This window comes from Dermacentor albipictus, chromosome 9 (genome assembly GCF_038994185.2).
Source record: "Dermacentor albipictus isolate Rhodes 1998 colony chromosome 9, USDA_Dalb.pri_finalv2, whole genome shotgun sequence".
In the NCBI taxonomy this organism is placed as follows: domain Eukaryota; kingdom Metazoa; phylum Arthropoda; class Arachnida; order Ixodida; family Ixodidae; genus Dermacentor; species Dermacentor albipictus.
The window spans coordinates 18,431,779-18,458,741 of NC_091829.1; the positions used below are offsets into that span (position 1 = coordinate 18,431,779).

The 26,963-nt window shown below is 51.9% G+C and overlaps 1 protein-coding gene across 7 annotated transcripts in view; it reads right to left on the reverse strand.

The window, feature by feature from the left end:
- Window positions 1–26,963, reverse strand: part of LOC139049761 (latrophilin Cirl-like) — a 1,359,947-nt gene that overhangs the window by 28,134 nt on the left and 1,304,850 nt on the right. For 6 of the 7 annotated variants that reach the window (XM_070525564.1, XM_070525567.1, XM_070525563.1 and 3 more), the window contains 5 exons: window positions 18,150–18,194; window positions 9,678–9,870; window positions 8,862–8,968; window positions 1,498–1,657; window positions 504–796 (listed from right to left, as the gene is read on the reverse strand). In XM_070525564.1, the coding sequence (XP_070381665.1) occupies window positions 504–796; window positions 1,498–1,657; window positions 8,862–8,968; window positions 9,678–9,870; window positions 18,150–18,194 (798 nt within the window). The remainder of the gene's footprint in view (window positions 1–503; window positions 797–1,497; window positions 1,658–8,861; window positions 8,969–9,677; window positions 9,871–18,149; window positions 18,195–26,963) is intronic. The other variant, XM_070525565.1, reaches the window with a different exon arrangement.

Genomic DNA, 26,963 nt, shown 5'->3' on the forward strand with positions numbered 1-26,963 from the left:
TATTAATGGTCACTCACGCTACCAATGCTACGTCAAAAGTGGGCTGACAGGGCGCAGTAATCTCTTTATCAGTTTCAAGTCCGACTCGTAAATTGCACGACAGGGCCAGAGTGTATAATCAAGGCGTGTCTGTGTGATAAGATGAACCTAAAGCAAACCTCGTAGCTTAAGAAAAAGAGGACTTCCAAGTGGCTGACTCGGCCCATTGCAACTTCAGTTTGATAAACTACTACGCAAAGTTGTAGCCGACAGGTGGTGCATGGGTGGCTTTTCGACAGTCGGCGTTTATAGCGTCACGCTACTGATGAAAACAGCTACCTAAGACTAACAGCTGTTGTCTACACCCGAGAGAAGACAAGCAGGCTGTTGTAGCAATGTAGCATTGGATTCCTCGCCCGCTAATATCCAGGGACACCCTATAATAACTATACTTAATAGCCATTACGCTATCACTTGTTCGGGCAAGTTGTCCTTTCCCAACACGAGCAGCCGGACATTCTCACCTGGCTCTGCCGTGGCGAACGGCGTGAGTTCGTGCCAGGGCGGCCTCGAGTCCGGCGTCGGGTACCGGTTCCTGTTGAAGTCGCGCATGTCCGGCACGGGCCTCAGGTCCTCTCCCCCGACGTCGGGTCGCATCGGCGACGCCGTGGTCGACGTCGGGCGCGGCGTCGTCGGCGCAGGGGTCGACGTCGTGGTGGTGGTAGTGGTAGTCGTCGTGGTCGTCGTGGTGGGAGTCGTTGTACTCGGCGCGGGGCGCCTCGACGTAGCCGCAGGGCCGTACCCGTCCTGCTTGGACCTGTGACCGCAAAAACAGAGAATGTTGCTTGCATTCCGAGCGACCGAGCAGTTTTTTTCCGTGGCACACAGCTTATGACGGGCGTCTGTTGGCTTTGTCCCATTGATTCATATTATGATAATTATAAGTTAAGGGTCCTTTCCGCGCATTACATAACGAAGGGGGGGGGGGTTCAAAAATGCAAACAATGCAATCATGCACGGGAAAGGTCTCTTGGCAATACCGGGTGACAGTTTCTTCATTACTTTATTACGGTTACTTGACTAATTGATAAACCATCAGTTATCCATAAACTAAATTGCCCCTGAGGCGTATTACACGAGTATAAAGGGTACAAACAACGAGTTAAATATTACAAATTTAAGTACAGCTGCGCATTACAATGGGCTCGGCATCCGTGCGTTTGGAGTTACGCAACATGTGGGCTTTATGAAAAAGATGCCGCGGTTGAGAGCGCAGTCAGGTTGACTCAACTTTCCGGAGTTCTTTTAGTATGCCCAGTATAACAACTACACACACTGGTTCTCTCTCTCTCTCTCTCTCTCTAAATTTAGCTTATTTAAGTACACCCACGCCGCGGACCTTAATCAAGCCGTAGACCTTGCGTATCTAGGTGGTGGTGCGTCAAAGGGGCTGTACCCAATCACGCAGCTCTTCCCTGTACTGAAGTGTTCAGGTGTGAGTAATGGCAGTATTAATACCTGTGGATATTGGGGACGTCGAGATCGGGCGCCCCCGCGGTGGGGCGGTCTCGCGGGCCCAGCTGCTGCGGGTGCGAGGTGCCGTTGGTCACCGCTGGTCCGTGGAGCGGCGGCCTCGGGCGCTCCTTGGCGCCTCCAGATGGCGTCGGAGCAGCGGTGGCTGCAAAGAAGATAAAAAATATATGCAAGTTAACGGTTGTTTCTAATTTGTACATACATACGAATGAAAAGAAGAAAAGGGAGTGTGTTTTGCTGACCGCTACCACTGTGTCTAGCTACCTCTGCTGACACCATGAACGGCTGATCGCCGTTCCTGGTGTCGCCGTTCATGGCGTCGCCGTTCATGGTGTCGCGACTGGTGCAGACGCCGTCCTCAAGCTCGCACACAAGCTCTCCGCGTGACGTAATCAGCTTGGATAACTTTTTTTTTTTTTTTGAGGGGGTTAGCTCGGCGACTGCGCGGCGGGTCATCCTATGAACAACAGTTGGGGGGAGGGGAGGGAATGAAGTGTAAGATTCCGTGATGGAAAAGCTACTTTCTATGTACTGACAAAATTGCTCGCGAGGGGCCAGACGCCCGATTGGCTGAAACCAGTAAAATAGCTTCCACAAACCGCAGCACCGTTTTCGCGGAAGGATGTCGTACACGTCACAGAGAGTCGTTTATTTTTGCTATCGAGCTCCCCCACAGTTCCCTTTCGCTTTTTTTCTCCGGACTGTTCCTGGAAGCATCGCATTTGTTCTCCGGAGAGCGAAGTGAAGCGTCTTATCCGCGCGCCGCAAGCGACGCCAGCGCGTCGAACGTGCAAGAAACGCCCGTACACGCACACATACTACGTACATCCTACAACACATTTCCTCATCCTTCAGGAAGCACTTTGCGGCCGCGCCATTTTTTCCCAGGCAGCCGCAGCGGCAACAGCGGCAGCGAAGTATTGATGCGAGAGAGGCGTTATGTCATTCGCACACTCTATTTGTTTCCTCACACGCGGCGCCTACGGGGGCCCCCCGCCGATTCGAGGCCGCCGCCGTGTCTTATCCTTTCTAGCTCATGTCGTCTGTGCAGCCTGTGGCGTCGTCTGCTGCCGTCTTGAGGTATTCACATTACTTTTGTTTTCTATGTATATCTCTCTATCTTTCCAGATTCGCCGAAACAAGCGGCAGAGAAGCAAATCTTATACGGTTCCACACTAAAGAAGTATGCAGCGCTGGAAAGGCGCAGAAGTGGCTTCTGTCAGTTAAGAGAGAGAACGTACGGCGATGCACCGAATTCTTTCGTGACGCAATGTAGGTATCTCTCCCTTCTGCCGCCATCCGACGCCATCTGCTGTTTCAGAAGATATGTGAACAATAAACTAAAAAAAAAAAGAACTGGAAAAAGAAAGAGGCGTGACACCACCTCGAAATCGTCTGTTTGAGACGTTCGCAATGCACTGCGGTATTTCACAGCATTTAAAGTAAAATTGAAGATGAGTAGGTTGAGCGTTAATTATGGATGGTTCATGTCTAAGCGCAATCCCTATGCCAGTGTAAAATCGGTATTACCCTTCTCCCGACCTTTATGTGTGGAATTTCGCAGTAGCGCAATGCGAATGTCTTGTCTACGCACGAAATTAGCGTCCGAACGAAACTCTTCTGCGGATAATTTTTTTGTGCGTTAACGCACAAGAAAAGAAAGAAAAAGAGAAATGAAAGGAAAGTGATAGTTCGCCTGCATGAGATGACTTACTTGGTTGACTTATACGGACGAATGCGTACCTATTTTCTGATGCGCGTCCGTAGAAATCGCCTCTCCGCATAACCACACCATGCATGCTGTCCCTGTTAACCTGCGCGCGTCTTTGTGCTTGCCGCGGCCTTTCTATACAACGAAGAACCCATACAAGAGAGAAACCACTCACTCAAATTCTTTTCGACGTTCGGCGGCTATGCAGAGTTTGTGTGTATACTTCCGCTGCGAAACATGTCGTTCTGAAAGGAATGGCTATAGCCGAAATGATATAGAAACGCCTAGAGGAGAATGCGAACGGGATAAGAAAAGCTGGGTGGGCGCTTGCGGTCGGCTCAGCGCGCGACAAGTCATCTCCTCGGGAAGCGATGAATAATAGAGACAAAAACGACGACACTGCGCCCGTCGTCGAGAAGACGGTAGAAGCCCCTTCTCGACTATGCAGACGACGCAGACGACATCTACCGTCTGCATCGTCGGCGTGGAGTGGGAGGGAGTTAGGCTTAGCGCCAGCCAACGTATAGCAGACGACACCGGCCTTTCGCTCTTTCTGCCACCTTTTTTTTTTTTCCCTTGCCTTTCAACGTCGTCGCCGTCACTGGCTCGTATGCATACATGCATGCATAGACGAGAGGGTGGGCCGCTGGTGGGGACGAACGGTCTCCGCTTTTATATCTTCTCGCCCGACGATAGCTTTCTTCGGCGCGCCGAGGCGCACTATAGAGGGAACCGCGCGCGGGCAACTTATATCCGTGATGGAAGAGCCGCTATATCGCGCGCGCGCGTCTCCTACCCATCCCGTATAAAGCCATATAGCTCCCGGACAGCGCCGCAGGACTAGGCGTGGATGCAGGAACGCAGCGGTGTCGGTGCAAAGAAAGAAAGAAAAAGAAAAGCCGAAGGAAGCAAGCGTGGACGTCTGTTTTTGCCCGCTAAATAAGGAAGGCGTCCGGGAGAACGGACAAGGTGGCGGGTTATATAGGAAGGACAGGGCGGAAGCCCCTGGAAACGCGTTTTGGCAGTGATCTGTGGCCGCATGTATATATGCGCGTGCAGCTGGCTTTGGCGGAATTGTCAATGTCTCTCTCACTCTCTCTCTCTTTCTGCTGCTCCTATCGCCACGTAGCGGTGGCGATGAATCGGTCGTTGACACTTCGTTTTGAGGGGCCGAATTTATGGGTGGGATGTGTACAGCGTCGCCCTCGAAGGGATGATAACGAAATCGCCGGATTCTCAATTCGGTCGTCGCAGTGATCCGGTTCAATGTTGCTCGAGAATCAAAAATATGTCTTCAGTCGGTTGCTACAGCTACTAGTCTATACTGTATCGAGCAACCGCGGGCTTCGAAGACTTACGAGCTCTAATAAACGCTCTAGTGGCTGGAGGTATAGTATTAGTAGCTAGGTATACCTATACGTCGCTAACTAAACGTTACTATTAAAGACACGCTACAGAGAGACACTCTATCATTTTATACAAGTGACCTTTCCTTTCAGAATCGTCTCCACGTTTGTTTAGCGCAAGAAAAAGAAGAAAGAAATGAAAGGAGGGGGCGGAGATAACTATAAGCGGAAAAAATGAACGACGATCTTTCCTTTTGGATGTTATGTACGTGAACGCGACCGTCACGGGTTTCACCATACATATTTTGCATATTCCAGCGTACTCTGATAATCAAGCTCAATGCTTCTCGGTGACTCTTCAGTATCTGTGACAGACGCCACTCACTGTGTGTTCTTTAGCGGCGTATGGTGTAAAATCAGCGACTTCGGCTGATGGAACCGACAACGTGTTCGATCTGGTGATGATTATATACATGCAACGATCGATCGTAAACTCTTGATCTGTAATTCGTGATTAGCGCTGTGCAGTTCACGCATACTTTATCGTGCGCAACCTCCTTCGTGTAAAAAAGAAAGAGGGGGGGGGGGAGTAGAATATCATATGGTAAAGGTGTCTGCTACATGGTACTGCGGTAGCATCATTACCCCCAGCACAAATATTATAGCGGTTTAAATATCTCCGTAATTTGACGGCAACCTGAGGCTAACGGCATTGACTATATGACAAGTAAAAGTTTAAAGGCTGCATAACTATTCCGCGAAACCATCAGTGATCCAAAGTTTAATTACCAACATTCTGCAGACGCCGCAGAGGGAGAGCAAGTCATAATTTGCTCTCGAATTATAAATCACTTCTCCTAACATCACGCAAGCCCGAATGGAATCCCCCGCATCGATCTGCCCTTTCCTAAACTTTCCAGGCATCGATTTTTGGAAGATCCGGCCAAACGCCATTGATGACGGCGACGAATTTCTGCGCCCTCACCCAAAAGACTTTGTAATAATTGACCCATCGAATTGAGTAAAGGCACGTCACGTGTCAGGACCGACAAATCGACGGTGCGACGAGAAGCAAGAAAAGGACGCGGGGTCGGGATGGCTAACCAGACCAGGACCCGGCCCCTCCCAAACACACATTGGTAGGAGCGATATGGCACGTCTGCTCGAATATAAGCCCTACCGTTCTTCTGTTCTGCGATATATGTTGAAGACAAAACTAGACGGTTCGCCGAGATCGAATTGCAGTTCTATAGGCATTCGGGAAGTTATTTTCAACAACCACTGATGTCGTAATCACGTACAATGGTCGTGATAGACACCATGTTGCATTTCTATTGCCTTTATGTGGCGCTGAACAGATTTTCTGTTTAAATGCAATTTCATCATAACAAGTGATTTTCGCAATGGATAACAAGGCGTGCTACGATCGGCTGCTGCCGAGACACATAATCTGGTCGGCTAGCATTTAAAAGCGAGCCAGATAAGCTCGGTCGCACTATCTGGGTACCGAAGACGTTACTTCGACACATGTTCTATTACTTATTTATTTCTTTATTTTTCAAATATTTTTTTTAGAAAGTACAGTGTTCCCAAGGAACTTGACAGACATGAAGTCGGTGCATTTCAGGAAGACACCGACAAAGAACGCAAGAGATGCCTGCGCTAGATGACAAGTGACACGCGATGGCAACGTGACGTCACGACAACGTCACTGGCTCCCCGACGCCAAATTAGAAGAGTGAAGTTTGCAGCTTTCGTCTTCTGCGCTGAAAAGCAACCATTTAACGCCTACGAAAAGAAACACGGCGTACCCGTTTATACTGCTTTATTATTTGTCTTTAGCGTCGATTTAATATTCAAAGCAGAGCGAAAGATTGACATAGAAGAGGAAAAGCCCGCTGACCGCACCCTAACTGTCTAGCGCGCGTCTGACACCTAGAAAGGAAGTGAGTACTAGGAGCTGCCTACCATAAGATGAACCCGCAAACATTCGAAGAGGTACTTATATTCGAGCGCATACGGTATGAAGAACTCGCGGCGAACCCGAACCCCTGCGTCGTCTGCTGAGCTGAGTGCAGGAATGCGTGTTCAACCCTGTCGACGCCGCGGGAGGGTCGGGGGGGACCGGCGTTCAAACCGCAAAGCTTAATGTCGTCGAGATAGCCCAGCGCGCGGGCAACGCATACCAGGTGGCGACCGGTGGAAGCGCGGGGAGGGCGGTGAGGTTTTAGAACGAGTCGACGCGTGGAAGGGAGAAGTGGCGCGCGGTGGGGTTCGTGAGAGTATATGAGAATGCGGTCGAGGAGAATGAGAATCCGCGGTGCACCCCCACTCCTGCAGTTTCGATTAATCTCATCGGTCATTTCCAGATAGAGGAGGGGATCTGGAACAGCTGGAATTCGCTCACCAGCGCACACCTCTCCACTCGCCACGAACCTTTCCTGTCCTCGTCACACCGATCGAAGGAGGCGAGCAGTTTCGGGGAGAGTCAGAGAAGTTGGTTCATTTTCAACTCCGAAGTGAAGAGCGGCGAGGGGGTGTTTGTGCGTCTGTGAGGTATTGAAACGAGAACGCCCGGGGTCACGAAGGTAGTGGAGGAATTGGAGGCGTCATCTGTCGCCTTTGGCGCGGGCTGCGGCGGGCGACGCAGTGGATGACATGTTTAATACTTCAGGCAGTCTCGACGGGACCGTGCAGCGAAGCCGGAGCTACAGGAGCCCGTCGATGAATGCGCGGCCGAAATTGCAGTTCCACCGACAAAGAACCCCGGCCATGCGTCGCGCGTTCGCAATGTCGTCTGGTTCTGCTTTGAAAAGCAGACGACGCTGCGTCCCGGATGCCCGGTTCACAGTGTAAGAAAGTAGCGGCCCCTGTTGTGCAGTACCGGATCCACACCGTCAGGCGTCTTGTATTTGCAGCGCCGTCTGCTCGTGCTTTGGAAAGCAGACGGCGCGACGCGTCCTCGGATGCACTACGGATGCACGGTATTCTATAGCTCCACTATATATGCGTCGCGCGTTTGCAGTGTCGTCTGCTTCGGAAAGCAGCCAACGACGCGTATTGGAAGTAACCTTACGTACGAAGTACCAGCCAGCTCTCTCGAGTACCTTGCTCAAGTTTCTAGCTTCGGCGAGGCTGTATACCGTTTTAATGAGAACAGGGTCGGAACTCGGGCCCTGACAAACCGCTTCCACCGCTCCTTTCCCCTCTCGCCCTCTCGCTGTCCCCGAACATGTCCGGAGTCAGATTCTCCCCGTCCAACGACCGCGACGTCGACATCGGCGCTTTGGCGAACGTGGTTGGACTCTGCGTGCCTTCGCTCAGTGCCGGGTGCATTCCCGAGCACCGAGCGAGGCCGAGCACTTGAGCGGAGTCCAGGAAGGAGAATGAAACGGGGCTTGGGGGCGAATGCGCGGGAAAGCCGGAGAAGAGGCTTTCCTCTCAAGGGGTTTCTCTCTCTGTGCGGAGCGTTCGGTTGCGAATCTTCTCGAGAGCGCCCGTCTGCAGCTGCGGCCTTCCTGCGAATGCCGTCCTCATTGGCGTGCACGATCGAAGCCTTTCTTCGAGAAGCTGGACTACACACAGCGCCGTCCCGCGGTCACTCTAACCTCCCTCCGCCCTCCCCAACACAAACACACATACGCACGAACGCCATTCCCCGACTGCTTAGTTCTTCTTTCAGAAGAAGGTTCTTTCTCTCGCGCTGCCCCAACACACCAAAGGTCACCGTCGTGTTCGATTTGGCACGACTTTCAACGTTTTCCTTTTTTTTCCCCCCCATATGAGGGCGGAAGAAAGATCTTGCGATAGCAATCAGGACTCCTTCTCTCTCTGTGGCAGGATGGGTCGATCTGCCCCGGAGATTATTAATAACCATTGCACGACCCGGCGCGCACTGTTGTCGATGAACGTTAGGCGAAAGCTATAGGCACAATGGCGCTCGCCCGCGTAAGACGCCCGTTTTGCTCGATGGGCGCGTTCTTATCTCAATATATGCACTCCTCAGTTGACGGAAGCTCTGGTTTCGCCCAAGTCTGCTCGCTCATTGATCTCCTTGCCGGCATACAACTCGACTGTATTGAACGTTCACGAGAAAAGGAAAGCTTAGAAAAAAATCCACTCCTGGATCTGCATGTCCATCCAGGCAATGCAGCCTACGCGAATATTTTTATGCCGTCTGGTCGAACTCAACGGAAAGGCGCAAGATGGCGCCACCGGCACTGCCGTTTACGTCATTCCGCAAATGGTGGTAAAGCTAAAACACTCAAGTGGCAGGACAGACCGTCACTTACCGAGTACGCAGTGGTACTGCATCTCCAGGTACTTGAGAGTACCGGGACAAGGATCCCCGAAGAGACTGCTGGACACGTGCGTACCGCAGCTTGACTTGTGTGCGCACCTGGAAGGATTTAAGAAAGCGATGATGTGGAAAAGTATGCGATGGCAACTCGAAAGCAACTGTGCGCAGTGATGCTTCAACGTGCCACGACTTTTTCGGGGCCGGCAAGCCACCTAAACATGCAATGCACACGTCCACACAGAAGCCTGAGAATTTCCCTTGCACAGCCCTCGCACACCCTATTACAAGTATAACAGGATCAGAGCAGTAGGCACCTTTTCTTCTGCTACCATGCGTACGCCGAATGTGTGCATGCATGTGGGTTTGCATTTACTTTTTTTTCGGTCCGCTATTTAGACTGACTGCCTTTCTTTAAGATTGAAAGTTGTTGGCAAAGTTTTCGCCGACGTTTGCGCAACGAGTACGTGTTTGATGGCGAAACAAATGGAAACTGAGTCGATACCAAGTAAAGAAAAAAAGAGAGGCATTTGCTGGAACGAAGCACTGACTAATTCAACTACAACAATGACATCTCAAGGTCTCAAAGGGCCGACTCGAACTTTCACAAACGTGGTTTTAGATAATGCGTCTCTCGCTTTACAAGAACAAAAGAAAAAGGAGTCTTGTTTTATGTTTCTCCCCTTTCTCCGTGGGTTCATCACGCCTGTAACTCCCCTGGAGGAACGCCGCCGTCTTTCCGGGCAATGTATACGACCGGCGTGTCACCTGCTCCCGCAACCTCATTTGCAAAAGAGCGAGCCGTTCTCACCTGTCCTGCATGATGAGGAACGACTTGTAGGACATGCAGTTGACGCTCCAGTCGAGCCGACCGAAGTCGTTGCAGATGCCGATGCTGAGCCGGCCGTAGTTGGCGCGTACCAGGTGGATCTGGTAGTTGTCCGGGCACGATATGTTCAGCTCGCGTCCCTCGCACGTGTACTCCGTCGTGTAGCGGATGCGCTCTGCACGGGCAAAGAAAGAAACGCGCAGGGCGATTAGGAACGGTATACTGGTTCTACACCATTAGTGCCTTATATATGTACCGTGCGATGGCGTCAGCGTTAGTCAGTGAGGAACAGGAGGAAACTGAGAGCCCGAGCGAAATCTCACGCAAGACTGTATCTCAGATTTTGCGAAATGCACCGCCGAAGTTAATTAACGTTATGCGAGCTACATGAACGTCTACACTACTAACAACCCACTAGCGGAAACCTTCATAAACAGCCTATAGATATGGTAGTGCACATAGACGTTAGTCAGACTACCGTCGAATACGTAAAATACATGTACAATGCAATGGGTTATAAAGTGTGTGTGGAGGGCACAGTACACAGCTATATGTGATAGACTGCGGTATTTCTAATGGTTATACCAATATACTTTAAAAAGTATTGCACACACGTACGGTAACCACGTGCATTCTTAGTCTACCCACAATACTATCTAAGTACGCACAAATTTTATATGTGAGTCAGCACTGTTTTCACATCCTTGCCTTACATCAGCGCTTTAAAGCAGAGCGCACACAACAAACACTGCACGCAATAGGTATTGCAGTTCCACCAGCAGGACAGAGCAGTGAGTTGTTACGCGCAACGACGCAGCACAAGTGTAAAGCTGAGGAGAAAATGAAAAATTAATGCATCAGCCACCCGATACAACACATGCAGCAGGACAAAGTAAAACGCTCCATGCATAGTTCTTTTTTTATTATTTTTTTTCAGCTGTATTGCACGGAACTGCCGCGAGCCAGGAGCTCGCGTGGTGCGCTGCAGACGTGACCGCATTCAAGCATCAAAAAAAAAAGGCGCGTGCGCCTGAAAGACAAATAACGATCGAAAAGGAAAGGGGGGGGGGGGGGATAAGCGTCGCTCGTAATTGCTTCGTACACAACAACCGGCAACCCACGGCGAAGACGAGTCTTTCTCTTCTCCTAATCAAAAGGCGACGCGTCGTTTCGTTGCTCAATAGGCTGCAGGCGTCCGATTGTCTGCCTACATCACACCGAGTGCGCAACGAAGAGAGGCCCCGCTCGCCGCGCTCCTTCTCGCTTTCACGCATCATCACAACATCGCGAGCGGCGTCGATCACGACGCCGGAAGATTGCTTGGCGCGATAGCGCCACCATACGAGAGAGGCGGGAACTAGGGTACAGTGGCGGTGAGGGGGCACGAGAAGAGGGGGGGGGGGGGGGTCGACCATTGAACGAACGGGTTGTAATTATACGCCTACAGAGATACCGCCACTTCGCGCGAGTCCTCCGGCTGACCCGTGCGTCGGATCGTCGTCGGTTTCCTTTCTCTCGTGAAACGACGCGCTGTGTGTATATGGTTGTTGCTGCCGGGCGCGTTGTTTACGCCACCATTTTTTTTTTGTTGTTGTTGTAGCTGTTGTACAGCGCATAACGCTGGCGTCGCGCGCAACGCGGAGGGAGTAAAAGTTGCGGGTGAACGAGAGTTGTGTAGTTGTGTTGTTCGGCGCGCGGGAGTATAGATATGCAGTGATGGCCTACTTTAGGGTTCGCCGCGAGTCCGCCGCTTCGTGTTGTGCAGCGGTGGGTCCCGACTGACAGAGCTGTCTGTGTTTTTGACAAAATATGTGCGCCGTTGGGAGACTATACGGTGAGCGCGGAAGCGAACAGGTGGGAGCAGGTGACTGTGTAGCTGAGCTTTATTTCAACGTTTATACGGCAGTTTCTTTTTCACAGACCAAGAAATGTTTCTGTTCTGAAGAATCGGTAACTTGGATATAGTTGCCAAGTTTAACGATTCACCTTTGACTCGAGCAGCCCTTCTGTCTTGCAGACGTTCCTCAAATCAAATACGCTTCTTCGCAGTCTGCAGAGATTTATATGTCAAATCAACGGCACTTTCTAGATGTAAACTTTTGCTATGACAGTGACGATAATAGACGATTTCTTCGACGCATACTCCGGCACTGAGTGGCATTTTCTTTCGCTTAAGTTGCCAAATAATAGTCTCGCGTTACATTACTCGTTTTTAGCACCGTCGTCTGCTGACACTTCCGGAGAGCAGACGACACTGCACCAGAAGTAAGAAAAAATGGAACTCAGATTACACATACGTCACTGACACCAATAAGATGCCGCGGGACCTTGCCGAGTTTACTGAGGTGGATGTGTCGTGCTTACGCGTGACTGAGCCAGTGCTACGGTTGCTTGCGAACTCCCGTGACAGGTCACGTGGAAGCGCATTTAGCATTTAAACTGCGGAACTGCATTCCATTTACTTCCCGCGTATATACACGGCTGACCAATACAAAATAGGTCATCTTATTTGCACTCAATGTCCCTGGTCGTCCTCCGATGAGCGCATGTCAAATTAGGAGGATCGAATTCGCACTTCTGCAACGATCACAGTTTCAATCTTTAGTAGTTTTCGCGACCTACCCAACGATCGAATAAATTAGAAGCGCGATGCATTAATAGAACTTAAATAAACATTCGTTGTGGAACCCGTGTCCTGTACAGTACTGCAGCCAACATATTTCGTGTAGTCGGGGGCGCCACACGGCGGCCTCTGCAGGTACTAGTCAACAGCAGGAAAGCTGTGCCGGTACAACAAGCTTATGTTCTGCATTGCTGCGGATATAGCGCTTCTTAGTGTGTGTGTGCAACTTCTACAACGCTGCCCTCATTTACATCGACGCGGTTGCGCCAGTACTGGTGGCTGCCGTTTGTTCTAACTCGGTTTCAGCTAAGCCGCAGGTCGCTGGACAATCAGCACCCACTATACATGTTCCTTCTCGCACTGCACCACCTTGCACCCTACAGAAAGATAATAGACAGGCTCGCTAACAGATTCTAACCGGCTCGCTCGCTTGCGTATCCTGGTTATACGGTTGACGCATTAACTCGGCTGCTTCTATTACAATACTGAACGCACTTATTTAGACACGGAGAGGGCATTAACGCAATGCTGTGGTTTGTGATCAGTCGGCTTCAGTTACGTCCTCCCCCCCCCCCCCCACACACACACACATACACACACTCCTCAAACCCCTCCCAATGACCTCGTTGCATACCGCTTAGGCGTGAACACGGCCAAGCCCGCCATTTTCTCGGCATATGTCTGCGCGCGTGCTGAACGTACGATCATCCGTGATTCAATCAATATAACCGCCGCCTTGCGAGCCCCGATGCATCCGTGATGTGCAGTCGAAACCGCGAACGATCGGATGGAGTGCAAACTTGATTTCCGCCTGCAACCCGGCCGGAAGTAATAAAATGAAGTAAGAACGAAAGCGCGCGCAGAGGCGGAAGCACCGAGGGAGCAGTCGGGGGGAAAAAGAGAACGATCACGATACTTCGTCGCACGCGATCGCTATACACGTGCTTCATACATCCGCGACTTCCTAAACCCATTGTTGCCTCATCATCATGTGGCGTAATTCACGGTGTCTCGTTTATCGTACGGGAGGCCATCTATCGGCCGGTGTGAAGGTGCAGCGGCGAGTTGGGAGAGCCCTACTTACTCCGCTCCCCACACTATGACCGTTAGAGGGGGTCGGCGCGAATTTACGAGCAAAGTAGTAGTGGCAGAAGGCCGGTTAGCCTTGTGGTTGAACTACAGGCTAGGTCGGCAGAGGACGCCCGAAACGTTTCACTGTCTCGGGATGCAATGAATCGCTTGGTATACTTTGGCATACAGCGCCACGGAATGTTAAAAAAAAAAAAGCCACCTTGCCACCCTTGATACTGACCTCATTGACGACTTTGGCAAGTGCCGACGTTTTTTCTTTTGCTTTCTTTTTTCATTTGAAGTGCCAATTGTGAATTTCATTCTGGGTCAGCGGTAGGTCGTCCCTCCATCAAGCTGTCGCTTTGAATGGTGTGGTCCGTAAACTATGAACTTACGAGGAAAGAGGGAAGGGAGAAGTGGCTATACAGGGGGCCTATTCACACTGCACAGTGTGAATAGGTCGCAAGGCAGAAATGGCTTACGGCTGTCACTGCCGTAATCATTATTATTGTTACTTTAATTTCTGTTCCGGGGTTCTGATTTTTTTGTTCTTCTCTCGTTTGCGGTACGTCCATTCCGTTACGCGGTCCAGGCCCCCACTTGCGTCCCCCGGCCCCATCGCACACGCAGGTGTCGAACGGGAAAACACGCCAGGCGTGACAGGTTGACCCCCTCCACGTCGAACGCGCGCCGCGCCACACTCAAGAAGCGCATCCCGCTGTCTCCCAAGGCCAATCGCCGAATTCGGGTGCACCCATTCGCAGTCCGGTTCGCAAACACGCAGCGCGAAGGCCACGACGACCTGATGTTTCGGACAGCGAAAAAGCGCAGAAGAAGAAATGTGGGAACGAGAAGAAGCCAACTGCAATTGAAGCCCGACGACTGAAGTTCGTGCTGTTTCTGTTTCCGCGTTAGTTGCGGCTGCCACTGCGATTGTGTGTGTCCACAGAGGCGCACCAACGCTTTGACGAGCTTAGTATTTCTCGTCTCGGTCGGCGCTACCGACAAAGAGAAGTTCGCGGGACGCTTCGCACTGCCTTAGTTCGACGAGTCGAACTTCTCGTTCTTGTTGTTGCTGCACCGACTACTCTTGCGGCCACGCCGACGGGTTTTGCCGACTGACCGAATGGATAAAGGGAGGAGAGGTCCCAATTGATTGACGCCAGCGAACATCGCGGTCACTCTTAGGGGAGCGGGGTGTCTTTATTTAGTAGCCGCAAGCTGTGTAGCTACGTGCACAACGTGAACACGGCCACTCGGCGGCAGCCCAGCAGAAGCGTTCTCCGGCTAACTTCCTCAAACTCGGTTGCTGGATGAGAGGGACCACGAATGATGCGTTATTGGCCGTGTAACGACGGACGGACGAACCTACGCGTCGACGCCGCCCTCGCTCCTGGCTTTTTGTCTCGGATTGAGACGGCCGCTGTTATGGCTCGCGTCGCGAACCGTTTCGCCTCGTGTTCGAAGAGGTGCGCCTTTAGGTGCGCTGCGCTGCCTGCCTGGGCGCGCGCGCGTTTTCAAAGACAATGAACGAGCTGAACCGCACCGCGGGCGTCCTTTCCTCCCAGTGTTTTTTTTCTTCTTTCTTTTACGCGTCGAGGGGCGTTTGCTTCGGCGGTTGCACACGGAGTGCGGGGCGAATCGGGGTCACACATCGGAGCGCAAGTCGTCGCGGTCGGCCCACCTTTGGTCTGCGCTACGCCGTGCCTGCTTCAATAAGCAAGCACCGGTCGTTGGTGCACACCTACCGGTGCGTTCGTTCGCTGCTTCCCCTCGAAATGACAAGGCGCGCGGAACGACGATCGAAGCGAACGCGATTACAGGCTTGCGGTGGCGCTGCCCTCTATCCAGTGTGCGTGCCTGTGCGTATGCGCACGCGCGTATGTGTTTGTGTGCTTGCGTGCGTACGTGCGTAGTCGAGTACGTGCGTACGAAACCCTGCATAACGACTTTCCCGATTAATAACGTGGGTGCAGACACACCACGTGTTTTGAAAAAATTACAGATGCTGGCTCCTTCGCTTATTACCGCCCCTAATATATTCGCGCAGAGCAGCGGCTGAAGAAATGTTTTGCGTGTAGCTCTTAGGACAGCCTCCGTAAAATTTAACTGTCTTGTCTGGACTATAGTCGATCGATTGACTGACGCCCCATACCTGAGCCACGCGGGCGCTAATGGAAGGTTCCGGGTTCGTGTCGACCGAGCGTGCTCCTCGAGGCTCCGTGTACAGGTTCTATCTTTCCCCCTTCTTTTTTTTCTATCTTCCTGTATACTTCACGGCGAACTGCGCGCGCCGCGACGGGGAATCGAACCTGCAACCTCGTGCAACGCAACGGGAAGTCGTGCCCTCTCTATAGAACCACCACAGCGGGCACCATCGGCTTTCATCACAGTATTCAATCTTGAAGGGGCAGCGCGAACCAGTACCAACTCGCCCAAATGTCGATCCTTCTACAGCATTCAATCCTCGTGCTTGGGTATGCATGCATGCGTGTGCGTGCGCCTGTGTGACGGCCCGGGGGGCGGCGCCAGTATTAATAGGGAACGGCTACACGCGCTTCGTGACCTGCGAGGACGCGTTGGTGCACAGCCGACGGCGCCGCAAGCCCGGCGCTGCATACACGTGAGCTCTTCGTCGTAACATCGTGCGACCGCCCTTGGCTGCAGGGGACGTGTAGCCTCGGCTGATGACCCCGCCATGCATGTGTGTGTGTGTTCATGCGTGCGTGCGTGTGTGTGTGCGTACGTTGTCATTCATCCTTACATACGCACTTCCGCAGGCATAAGCATGCGAGCTTTACCCTTTCCTCGCTGCGCAGTCATTCTTCTCTTTCCTTCCCTCCCCTGTCGTCATGATCACGATCTTGAGGAACCCCGCGGCCCAACCTTAATATAAACATCACTCAGAGCTACCGTAATACATAAGCTGCGCCGAACGTAAGCGTCCCGCTTGAAACCGCGGCGCGGTCGCGTGATCTGAATTTAAGAGCCCGGACGTACTGCACGACTTCTTCACTTCACCCCGTATGGATGGCGGTCTTGATCTCTATACATGGCGGCGGCTCTGTTACCGAGCCCGAGGTTGCAGGTTCGATTGCCGCCGACATACATATGGGTGGCGGGGAGGCCCGCTATACGAAGCCCCAGTTAGCCAAAATGATGCGGCGCGCTTCGCACTAAAGGCGTCCCTTAGAAACCGCCCGTTACCACTAGAACGGCAAGCACCACCAATCCTACATTTTCCGTCGCGAGACATAATGCACCGAACTGCTCCAAGCTCGAACTCCGAGTATACCAAGGCAAATTTGCCACAAATAGAAGAGCCTGCCATTGGCTATGAATGTTCGTTCGTTCTGTTGTTTGTTTGTTCACGACCCTCTCCACCCTTGCTTTGCTTAGGCCACTGAATCACTCTGGTGATTAAAGTTCATTCTCTCACTCTAATTTTGGACACGCTGATCTACGCGCGCGTGCGATAAAAGCCTCGCGAGAGATAATTGCCACGGTAAGCTTCGTGCTACGAAACGCTCGGCGTTTACAACGCGGCGCGCTGTCGAGCAGCGTGTTTGTTTCCCAGGAAGTTCCTCGCTGGTTTTCATCCTTGCTCTTGCTCTGAACACCTCCGAAAAAGGTCGCGGTGTCACTGGATAAACTGTATACACAGCCCGACCCTTCTACAGTTGCAGCTACCGCGAGAGCTCTACAGTAATGGCAAAACAAACAACATAAAGAGGGAGAAGCTACCACGCGAATCTGCAAAAAAATCCCACGATGTGCACGGGCCCGGTAAGCCTTCATCCGATCCACACGTTGTTGCATCGGACACCGGAAGCGTCAGCGAGCGTAACGTCAACGCCACCACGCCGCCCCAACAACAGCAACGCCGAAGCATCAACAGGAACTGCAGCAGATACAGTGGCATCAACTTGCGACGGGATGAAAAGGGGGGCTTCCACGGCACAACGCGCCGAGCGTGAGGAGCGCGTGACGTTTTCGCTAATTGTTAAAGTCATTAGGAACTTCCAGGCGCATCGCAGCCCGTGCACAACGCTCTCCCGCGAACGTTGTCACCACGCCCCGCCAGGGGGCGGTAGCGAGCGGCAACCGCCGCAGCGTCCCCTGGCGGGAGAGGTGTGCTGCTCGCACGGGTTTGCTGGCGTGACGCAGCCTCCCGTCACATCCCGTTTTACGAGTAGGAAAAGTTCGAAGATAGAAAGAATAGAGCAAAAAAAATAAAAACGACACCACCAACAATAAGCGTCAATCGAATGCGGTCCTGACGCCGCTCGTGCTAGCGCGCAGGGAAGCGCGAACTCCAGCGGGCGATGCGGCGAAGCAAGTAAAGCGGGCACATAAAACGCAGGCCGTGCCCAGCTCTCTCATCGTGCAGAACGAACGAGCTCTCGCTTTCGTAAATGACTCGACCGAACTGTAGGCGTGGAAAGCGTGCGCTAACTGCACTTTCCTGCGTGTAGACAATAAGAGGAAGAGCACAGTATATACATTCAGAAGTGCAAAATCCAAAGGCACAAGCACGGCAGCAGCAGCAGCAGCATTACTGAAGCAAAGCTGTATAAAACCTAGGTGTTAGCGCGCGCAGCGGGTTGGGTAAAGGGGAGAGGGGGAGGGGAGGATGGTGACACACAAATGCCCGCCAGGCGCAACGGAAGAAGAAAATGCACAGCTGTTAGTTTGACAGGACGAGAGAAAGGAACAGAAGCGCAAAACAAAGAGGACACAAAAAACTTTGGGGTCTTTACCTCTGCCCAACTGGGGTGGCCTTATTGAATAGTTGGGTAGGGAAACTGAAACAAACCAAACAAAGGAGAACAAATGAATAAATAAACGGGTGGGGAAAAACAGCAATTGGCACAGACACGTGTTCGTGAAAAATTCAACGAAACGCAATACACCCGACACCGCGACGACCGAAATAATCCACACTGGCGGTGGGGCATGCAGTCTTGCTACAACGACGAAACAAGTACACCAACTCTGATCATTAGCGCGCGAACACGTTTCCTATTGTGTGCACAACTTTTGAAAGGGGGGGGGGGGGTTGACTTCAAGGGAAAGGAGATTTAAATGATAATAAATATGCTGCTCCCCCCCTGGGTGCCACGTGTCACTCCTAGTTGTGCCTGCTGCGTGTTCGTTATCAGCGCAGGCTTCAGTTTCGCTAGTTGCTGTAGGTTATATTTCACGTCTGTAGCGAAACTGTGCACTGCGTTTCCTAGTTGCGTGACAAGGTGTCACAAGCTGAAGTTGGTGGCCTACAACTTTGGAGACTGGTCGCCGTTAATTAATGCCCCATTATTTCGAGTTATGGACTAGCTCGCCCGTTGATTTCACTCAAAGTTGAAATAAAGGTAAACGTGCTATCCGGTCTCATTCAAGCTCGTTTTGATTCATTACTGGTGAGCGTTATAATCTACACGGCAAATGCGGACGAAGTCGACAAGGCAGGGAGCTTTATCGTCGTGTCGACTTTAACCAGAGCAGTTTCAGTCTAACTATGTGCTTCTGTGCTTCTAACTATGTGCTTCCGGCAAGCTACAGCACAGCATTCATTAAGTCCCGATCTTGCCTGTTTGTTTTCTTTTTTTGTTGTTCATTCAGAGAACTTTAGCACACGTAACACGATTTTTAGTTTCCTGATAATGGCATTACCATAGCGCGGAAGCACCACAGTTTTTCTCAGTACGATTTTCATGGCAATATAGACACTCTGAAAAGAGCCAAATGTGCTGCGTCGGGACATAGAATGGCTGAAAACACACACAAACACACATAAATGTCATGAAGACAACAAACACAAAGTGCATACGCCGCACAAATAAAGGAAACAAATATCGGCGAAGGCGCCGTCAAAATGGGAAAGCGTATTGAATACGGATTTTTCTCTTCCAGATGTGTCTCGCATTTGCGTTGTCCGTGCAATTGTTACATTTTTATTTCTCCACAAGTATGAGCTTGATGCAATGGCAAAGAGTACTTGGTCAGATGTATAAGGTAAGAAAATGTTCTGCAAGCCTTAATTTAGCCTTTATTTCTACAACCGCAGTTACTGCAGCAGGATTCTAGCACAGGAACAGAACTGCGTAAGGACGCCACACTGCGCCTAACCAATGACCTGAACGCACCCCCAGCCATGAAAAAATGTATACAACAAATTTTACGCAGCACTGTTGGTGTCAAACGTTCTTCAAGACTAATGAATGGCAGACAGACACTGGCACAAGTAAATGCATTCTCTTGCAACAGTTATGCCCGAAGACGCTTCGACCACGTGAACGGTTCACGCCGAGGACATAGGCCTCCTACGCCTAGCAGCAGCAGCTACGTGGCACCTTTTCCTAACGTCACAAGGCGGCATCACAAGGAGCAAATGTAGCACGTACGCGTATAATGGCATGCGCGTCACTCTATTCGTCGTACTACGAAGTAACGAGGCCGAGAATGCAGAGGAAATAAAAGACGATACACATCTAAACCGCTTTTCTTTATCTTCTCTGGCCGTCGATCGCCTATCGGCTCTGCAATCGTCTTTGGGCCCCGCTGACATCTATACCCTAAATGTCGGAACATGCGAGGCAAGGATTGATCCACGCATACATCCGAGTCTCGTCTTTTCGACCCCTCCCGCTGGATTCACAACAGATCCACAACAGGTGCACGTGATTTCACCCATATCGTGACATCAACGTCACGCCTGTTACCGACATCAGACGGCGTCTACATAAACATACAGCGCGGCACACAACGAACGCACCAAGGAACGCCGAAACGGGAACGAGATGGCAACTCCGTCAACGAGCCGCGTAGCTGGAAGAGCGAAAAGTTAAACACAAGGCACGGGTGACAGTTTCAGGTTGCTCTCCGTAGGAGAGATAATTGTACGAGTGCGCGTCCGCGTGGTAATATGCGCGTGGCACGCATTCGGAAAGAAAGAGACACACCTTGAGATGTCTTAACAGCGCGGCGAGAAACGCGAGGCAGTCGCACGTGCAAGAAAGAAAGGCGTGCGCCAAGCCATCGATCAGACGAGAGCGGGCGCTTTTGCTCGGAGCGGCGGCGGCGGAAAGTGGGGCAAAGCAACCGAACCCTCTGGTATCGCATGCACGCATAAGCCGCCGGCCACGTCGACACGTATACCACTCCTCAGAGACAGCAGGGTGCAAGCGTATGTTTTTGTAACGAACAGCGAAGTATGCGAATCGACGCCTGACCGGCGACGAAGGACGTAGCGCACGTAGCACTGAGCTATATGGCGCATGGCTGTATGCGAGTCGTAAAGATTCAACTGTGGGAAAAAAGTTTCGAGGGCGGCACTTTGGCGTACAGGGCGACGCGATGTGGCAACTAACTTTCTGTCGCGTCTTACGGGACCGTAAGACGAACAAATACGATGCGGCGCTGCGCTTTATTTATTTGACACGCCACGCGACACAACGACTGTACGGACTTTATGCAGAGACTAAGAAGGAGCTTTTTTTAAAAAAGTTTTAACTAGCTACCACGGCGCGTTTAGGCGTCAGGTGAGGTCAGTGATCTCAAAACACAGGTGCGCAATTTGTAAGAAGCCGCGCATTTCCCTCCTCGTTAACATAGGGTACATTCGATTCGCCTGCACTTCTTGAACTATAGTGTTCTGAGGACGCTGCACTTAAGACGCCATGGCAACATGGCGTCTTCTGCACGCCGCAATTCGTTTGACCCAGTGCGTTCGGGCTGCGCGCAGAACAGGTTCACGTCATTCTTTAAAGATAGTGGTAGAGCACAGGCTCTCGCACTGTGCCGTAGGTAAATGCCTCTGCAAATGCCAGAACTACATGCAGCGTTTTTGAAATGACTCTCGTTTTCCATTCCCACTCGAACATCGGTTTCATATTTCACGACCTTATTAATACTGCACTGGGCGCGGTCGCCCTGCAACGATGGGCGACCGCAATTGCTACGCCAACTCAGTCACGACCAGAGGGTCCATGCCGACTGACCACAGCAACTGGCGCGTCCGGCGTACAGAAAGCGAAAGCCCGCTTCGCAGACCATCCAACCCAGAAACCATCAAACCGGCATAACCCGGCGAGCATTCCAGTCCCATCCTATTCAGACCGATCGTTTCCTCTCTCTTTTTTTTTTTTTCCCATGGAGGAAAGCCCGGTCCCTATCTGGCTCGCCGGCGCACCATCGCCTCTCGCACGAAGCAACAACTGCACAAAACACGGCTAACGCGTGCCGCTGACCCACACAAGGCGTCGTATAAGCGCGGACAATGCGCGATTGTTGAGACGAAAGAAATAAGAAAAAAAAAAGAGAAAAGAAACCGATCGGAGCGGCCGTTTATCCACTTTGCGTCTCGCCGAGGCAGGCTCTAGCGCCTCCCTCCCTCCCTTCTCCTCTCTCTCTCTCTCTCTACACCGCCTTCAACTCGCTTGCCTCGGCCTTTGAGATCGAAAGCGCAGGCCGAACGGTAAAGCTTTGGCCGACGATGGCTGGCTTTGCTGCGGGGGAGTTGGTGCTCTTGTATAGTGTAACGGCACACAACACCGTCCATCGGGTTGCACGGAGCCGGCGTACAAACGCGGTCACAGCTTTCGCCGATGGAGACGCCGTTTTCGTGGGAGTGGTCGAACCCGGCGACGAGATTTCACTTTGCAGAACGAGGGCAGCCGAGCGTTATACGGCGACGATATAAATCTCTGTCACGTGACTCACGTGCGCTGGCTTATTTTATTCATTTATTTTATAAGCTCTTATTATGTATTCACAAGCGCGCGCCTTCGAGACGGCTGGCTTTTGTGTTTACGCCGCACGATCAAGCGCGGTATCGGATAACGGTATGCGGGGATTTGCACTGGTTGACTTGTTATGGCGTTGGAAGTGCCCGTAACACATTTGTCGATGGCTTCTCTATACGAATGAAAAGATGACGTGTGTTCAAGTGAATACTTAAATAGAAATTCAATTCGGGGGTGAGTTGGGGGGTGTCATACTTAAACTCTTCTTAAGTGGCTCGATACCACGTTGGAGGCAGGCAGACATCTCCGCCCTGAAGTGGCCAGCCACATGGAAGCCGCATTCCGAGCGTAAAAGTATAGCTTGATGCCGTGGCGCGGCCTCAGATAGATCTCCACTGCAGCGTGCGACGCGAGATGTTGGAGGCCAGTGCGCTATGTGACTAGCTCCTCCTCACCTAGCAGCAATTCACCAAGACCCAAAGGTGCGGTTGCGCCTGCGACGAACATCGCCGCTTTTCTCCGCATTCGTTGCCTGTGTGGTCCATCCTGATATCGGGGCAAGAGACCATTCCAGTTTATCAGCAAATGAAGGTCACGCCCTAGGAGAGCGCTACATTCCCCGACCGGCCCACCGTGAGCGTGCCCTATCTTATCCGCAACGGCCGCCCAAAGCGACTGCCACACGAAAAAAAAAAAAGCCCTTACGTAATGACGCTCCAGCGAGTAGCCGGAAACGGAACACCGCGAAAAATGGACACACGCGAGCTAGGAAACGTAACGTCCCGACAGAAAGAAAAACAAACAAAACGCACCGTACACAGACAAGACGCACAGACTCGCCTTGAAGACAAGCAGCGGCCAGTGTAGGAGGTAAGACATAAATCCCCGCGCCAAAAGGGACACGTGGAAAAGCGCAGCCGATAAGGAAATGGGAGGTCGCCGAAGGCGAGCGAAGACGCGCGAAGAAGAAGAAAGAAAAACTAGGAGAAAATGTGGGTGAGGGGGTTGATGGAAGGAGTCGAGGGAAGGAGTAAGGAGAAGTATGCTTTTACAGCCGCGTAGAAGTTACCGGGAATCGAAAGTTGCGAAAAAAGGAGAAAGGATTATTGTTCGCCCGCGCGCTGGGTGGTACGGACGACGGTGTTCGTTCGGCACACTCGGGTTCTCCGGCTGGCTCGCCATTGGCCTCCCCTTACGGTTCATTTCCTGGCGCGCCTTGGGTAAGCCGGAAATTAATGACGGACGAAGGAGGAGAAGGGGGGGGGGGGGGGGAATGCGGACGCAGTTGGCGAGAGACCGCCAGCTACCGCAGTGCGAGAAGAGCGCGATGGGCGCCCGTTAAGTCATTCGCTTTAAGCGGGAAAGCGAGAGAGCCGAGAGAAGGAGGAACCAGGGCGCCAGGGTGTTCTGGGAACGCGATAGATCTGGCTACGTAGCGCAGTGTAAAGGGCCGGAATCGGGTCTCACACCTTCTGCGGAGGCGCGAGGGGGGTGCCGCTGCTATCGCTAGACGAGATCGGTAGCCCACCACCGAAAGTCATCGAAGACGGAGCACCTACCTACATGTTTCTAGAAGATCCCCCCCCCCCCCTTCCTTTCTCCTGGAGGTCGAGGAGTAGCGGCGGTCAAGAGAAAGAAATTAAGGAAGCATGGGAGATGGGCGCGGAGCGATTCATCCGTCGGAAGTCGCGAATTATCGATTCTCCTCTCGGACGACCCGCCCTTCTTTCTTTGCAGGAAGAGTGATGACCCTCTGCCGACCTACCGTACCCTGCCATCAGTGTGTAAATTGTGTCGAGCGCGGTCGACGATTGGGAGCATCCGTGAAATGATAACTCTGTCCTGGAGTTTCGTGGAACGCGAAGTGTGGTATGCGTTATCGCTTCCCGTCCGCAATTGACGCTTGTGCCTTACTCAGCTGCAGATTCTCGTTGCGGTTACTTTTAATTTAGGAGCAGCGTTGATATGCGCACCCTTTTACGCATTCAGCCATAGATGTTCATTAGTTGCACTGTGTGAAAAAGCTATATGCTTAGGAATCCAGTCACCTCAAGTGATCAAAATTAAAACGTCGAGGCTTCACTTTCTTTCACCCCTTTCTTTAACCCTCTCTTAATCCTCTTAAATCCCCGGATACACATCGCTTATCCAAAGACTTCAGAAGCGCTGGAGACGTTCCCGATCGATGATGATTGAGGGCAAAGGCGCCAACGTCTTGTTTTTAGCCTTGGCCAACGGGTCATTATGCGCCTTTGAAGTGGCCCGCCGAACGAAAACACACAAACACACGTCACTTCGACGGCACCGCGACGAGCCAACTGCCCGAAGCGTCCCCTGTGAGAACCGTGTCCTCCACCAGCACAGTCACAGTTTGGGGCTCCATACGGTACCAACAGGAACATGCCTTTCTCAGCGTTTTCCCGCAGCCTGTAGTGTACATACGGGCAGTGCGCGCCATTTCGGTGTGCCTGGGACAAACAAGGCGCGGTGCCGATAGAGATAAGATCAACAAATACCGCCGCGGGGTTTGCGAGGAGGTGGAAGGAGAGAAAGAGAGAGAGAGAGAGCCCGCAGGCGGGTTTCGGTGAGCAACGGGCGCGCACACTGAGAACGACCGCGACTAATTTGGACGATAAACAAAATCGGGCGCCGCGTCTCGTCGGCTTTGCACACGAGGCCCTATCAAAGCCAGGCCAAGCCAAGCCGAGCCTATACAGAGGCGGCGCTCTGCGCAAACACTGCAGGGAGGCACAGCGTGTCATTCCCGTCCCCTTTTGGGTGTCCTGTCGTCAGCAAGGCGTTGTTTTGGCGGAGTTCAAGTTTTCTCTGTCCCTAGCGTTACACATCACGCGACAACGGTGAGGGAACTGTAGCTGCGGTACTTTAATAGCAGCGATGTAACGTAGCCACTGTTGCCACAACGTAGGCTGTTAATTTGTTTATTCTTTAGATAGTAAAGTTGGATGAAACTGCAATCGACGAGAATAGAAATTAAAGATACTAATTTCGCTATCAATTTGCACTGCTATAATCAAACGCGTGAGCCAGACAAGCTTACTTTAAAGTAATATTCGACCACTGAAGCTCATAGTAAAACTACGAAAGCCAGTGCGAGGTAAGGCACGTTGAAGATGGGCAATCGCACGGTTGTAATCTATAGACTAAACCTTGTCTATATATAGTCTACTCTATAGGACAGTCTGTGATGTGAAACAATTGCACTGGAGTGAGATGTAAGCCGCGCTGAAACAGGATGATCCAAGACCTGTCGGCTATGTGTCGGCATTCGTACGGCAAGCCCTCTGGTTCTGCAATGAGTGGAGTGGAGTCTTGCAGAGATGAATTTGCGCGGGCCCTGTTTAACTGCAGTACGGACTTTCACATGCTACCGTCGGCTGTGGTGTAGTTACGAATGAGGCAGTGAACAGGGTTCGTGTATGGCCTTCGGAAATAACCGAAAGCGTTGACTAAGATAACCTGGATGCCAGCTGACGCCTGAAACTTTCAAAACTGGGTGTCAACTGTCGCCTATTCACAATAAGCCTTGCCAAACGTACAACATGCGAGCCCGTGCACGCAATGAGCGCTTCGCGTAAAGCACGTTCTTTGTTGAACGTGAATGCTAGTGCGTACGTCGTTTGCCTTTGGCGTAGTGCTGACTCAGCTACAGGGCGTAGCGTTCACTGTAGACAGCGTTGCCAAAAAACATCTTGCGGGGGTACTTTCAGGCACGCCCGCTCAGCGCACACACACTCAGCAGCAGGAGTGCACGACAAACCGTATACGGGACGAGCGGCCGGGCGTCAAGCGAAAACTCCGTGAAGAGCGTTTGTCGACTCGCTCGAACCGCACTTTTCACTTTCTTTCTTTTTTTGAGGGCATCGCCCAAGTGAATAAGAAAGAAAACACTCAAACCGGCCGGAGGACCAGAACAGAAGAATAACATCCGTCTCTCAGCCTACCGGGCAAATTCTGCGAGAAAAATGGCGCTGCTGCCGTGCATATGCGTTCGCGGACATGCTTACAAAAAAGAAAATGAGAGAGAGATAGAAAAAGAAATAAAATTTTCGGGCGCGGAGGCGAGTTAAGTCTACACGTTTTTACCAAGCCCACAGCAGCGGAGGAGCACAGGGGGCGACGTCTCGCGGAGATTGGCGTGACAGCCGGGGAGGGGGTGCGGTCTTGACGCGCCGGAAAGGACACTAGAAATGTTGAACTTGATCTCGAAGCGTTCGCGAGAATGGCAACACGAGGGAGCAGAGGCCGGTGAGATTCCCTCAGGGGCCGGCGAGGCGAAAAGCAGAGTGCTTCTTTGCACACGCACACACGGGGCTTTTACAGCACGCACACCTCGCGGGCCGTATAGGTTCCGGGCGCACGGTGCGTGGCACTTCTTTTTTGCGCATACTGTCAAACATGGAGAGCGTCAGGAGCGCGGATTTTGACGCGACGCGCAGCTGCCCCTCTTAGTGTAAGGCATAGTGTATACGGCGGACAGGCGAGGGATAGTTGAGTGCGAAACGACGTCTCGCTTTGATCGAATGCAAACGTCCAATGCAGACAGACGACGAAGACGACAGACGCTCGCCAGCGCCACCTTCCGGGACGATTCCGTAATGTATTCAGCGTTACCTATTACTCTTGTTGAACGGTTTCTGTTTGTTTTTCTCGGCTTTGTTACGACGTTCCTAATATGTGTGTATGTTTTTTGTGTCCTTTTTTTTTATTCCATGGTACGCAGAATCTTTGTGGAGAAACGGCCAACGATTTTCGGTAGCGCGACTGACACAAAGATGGCGGAGAGACGAAACGGCAGTATCATAGATATTACTA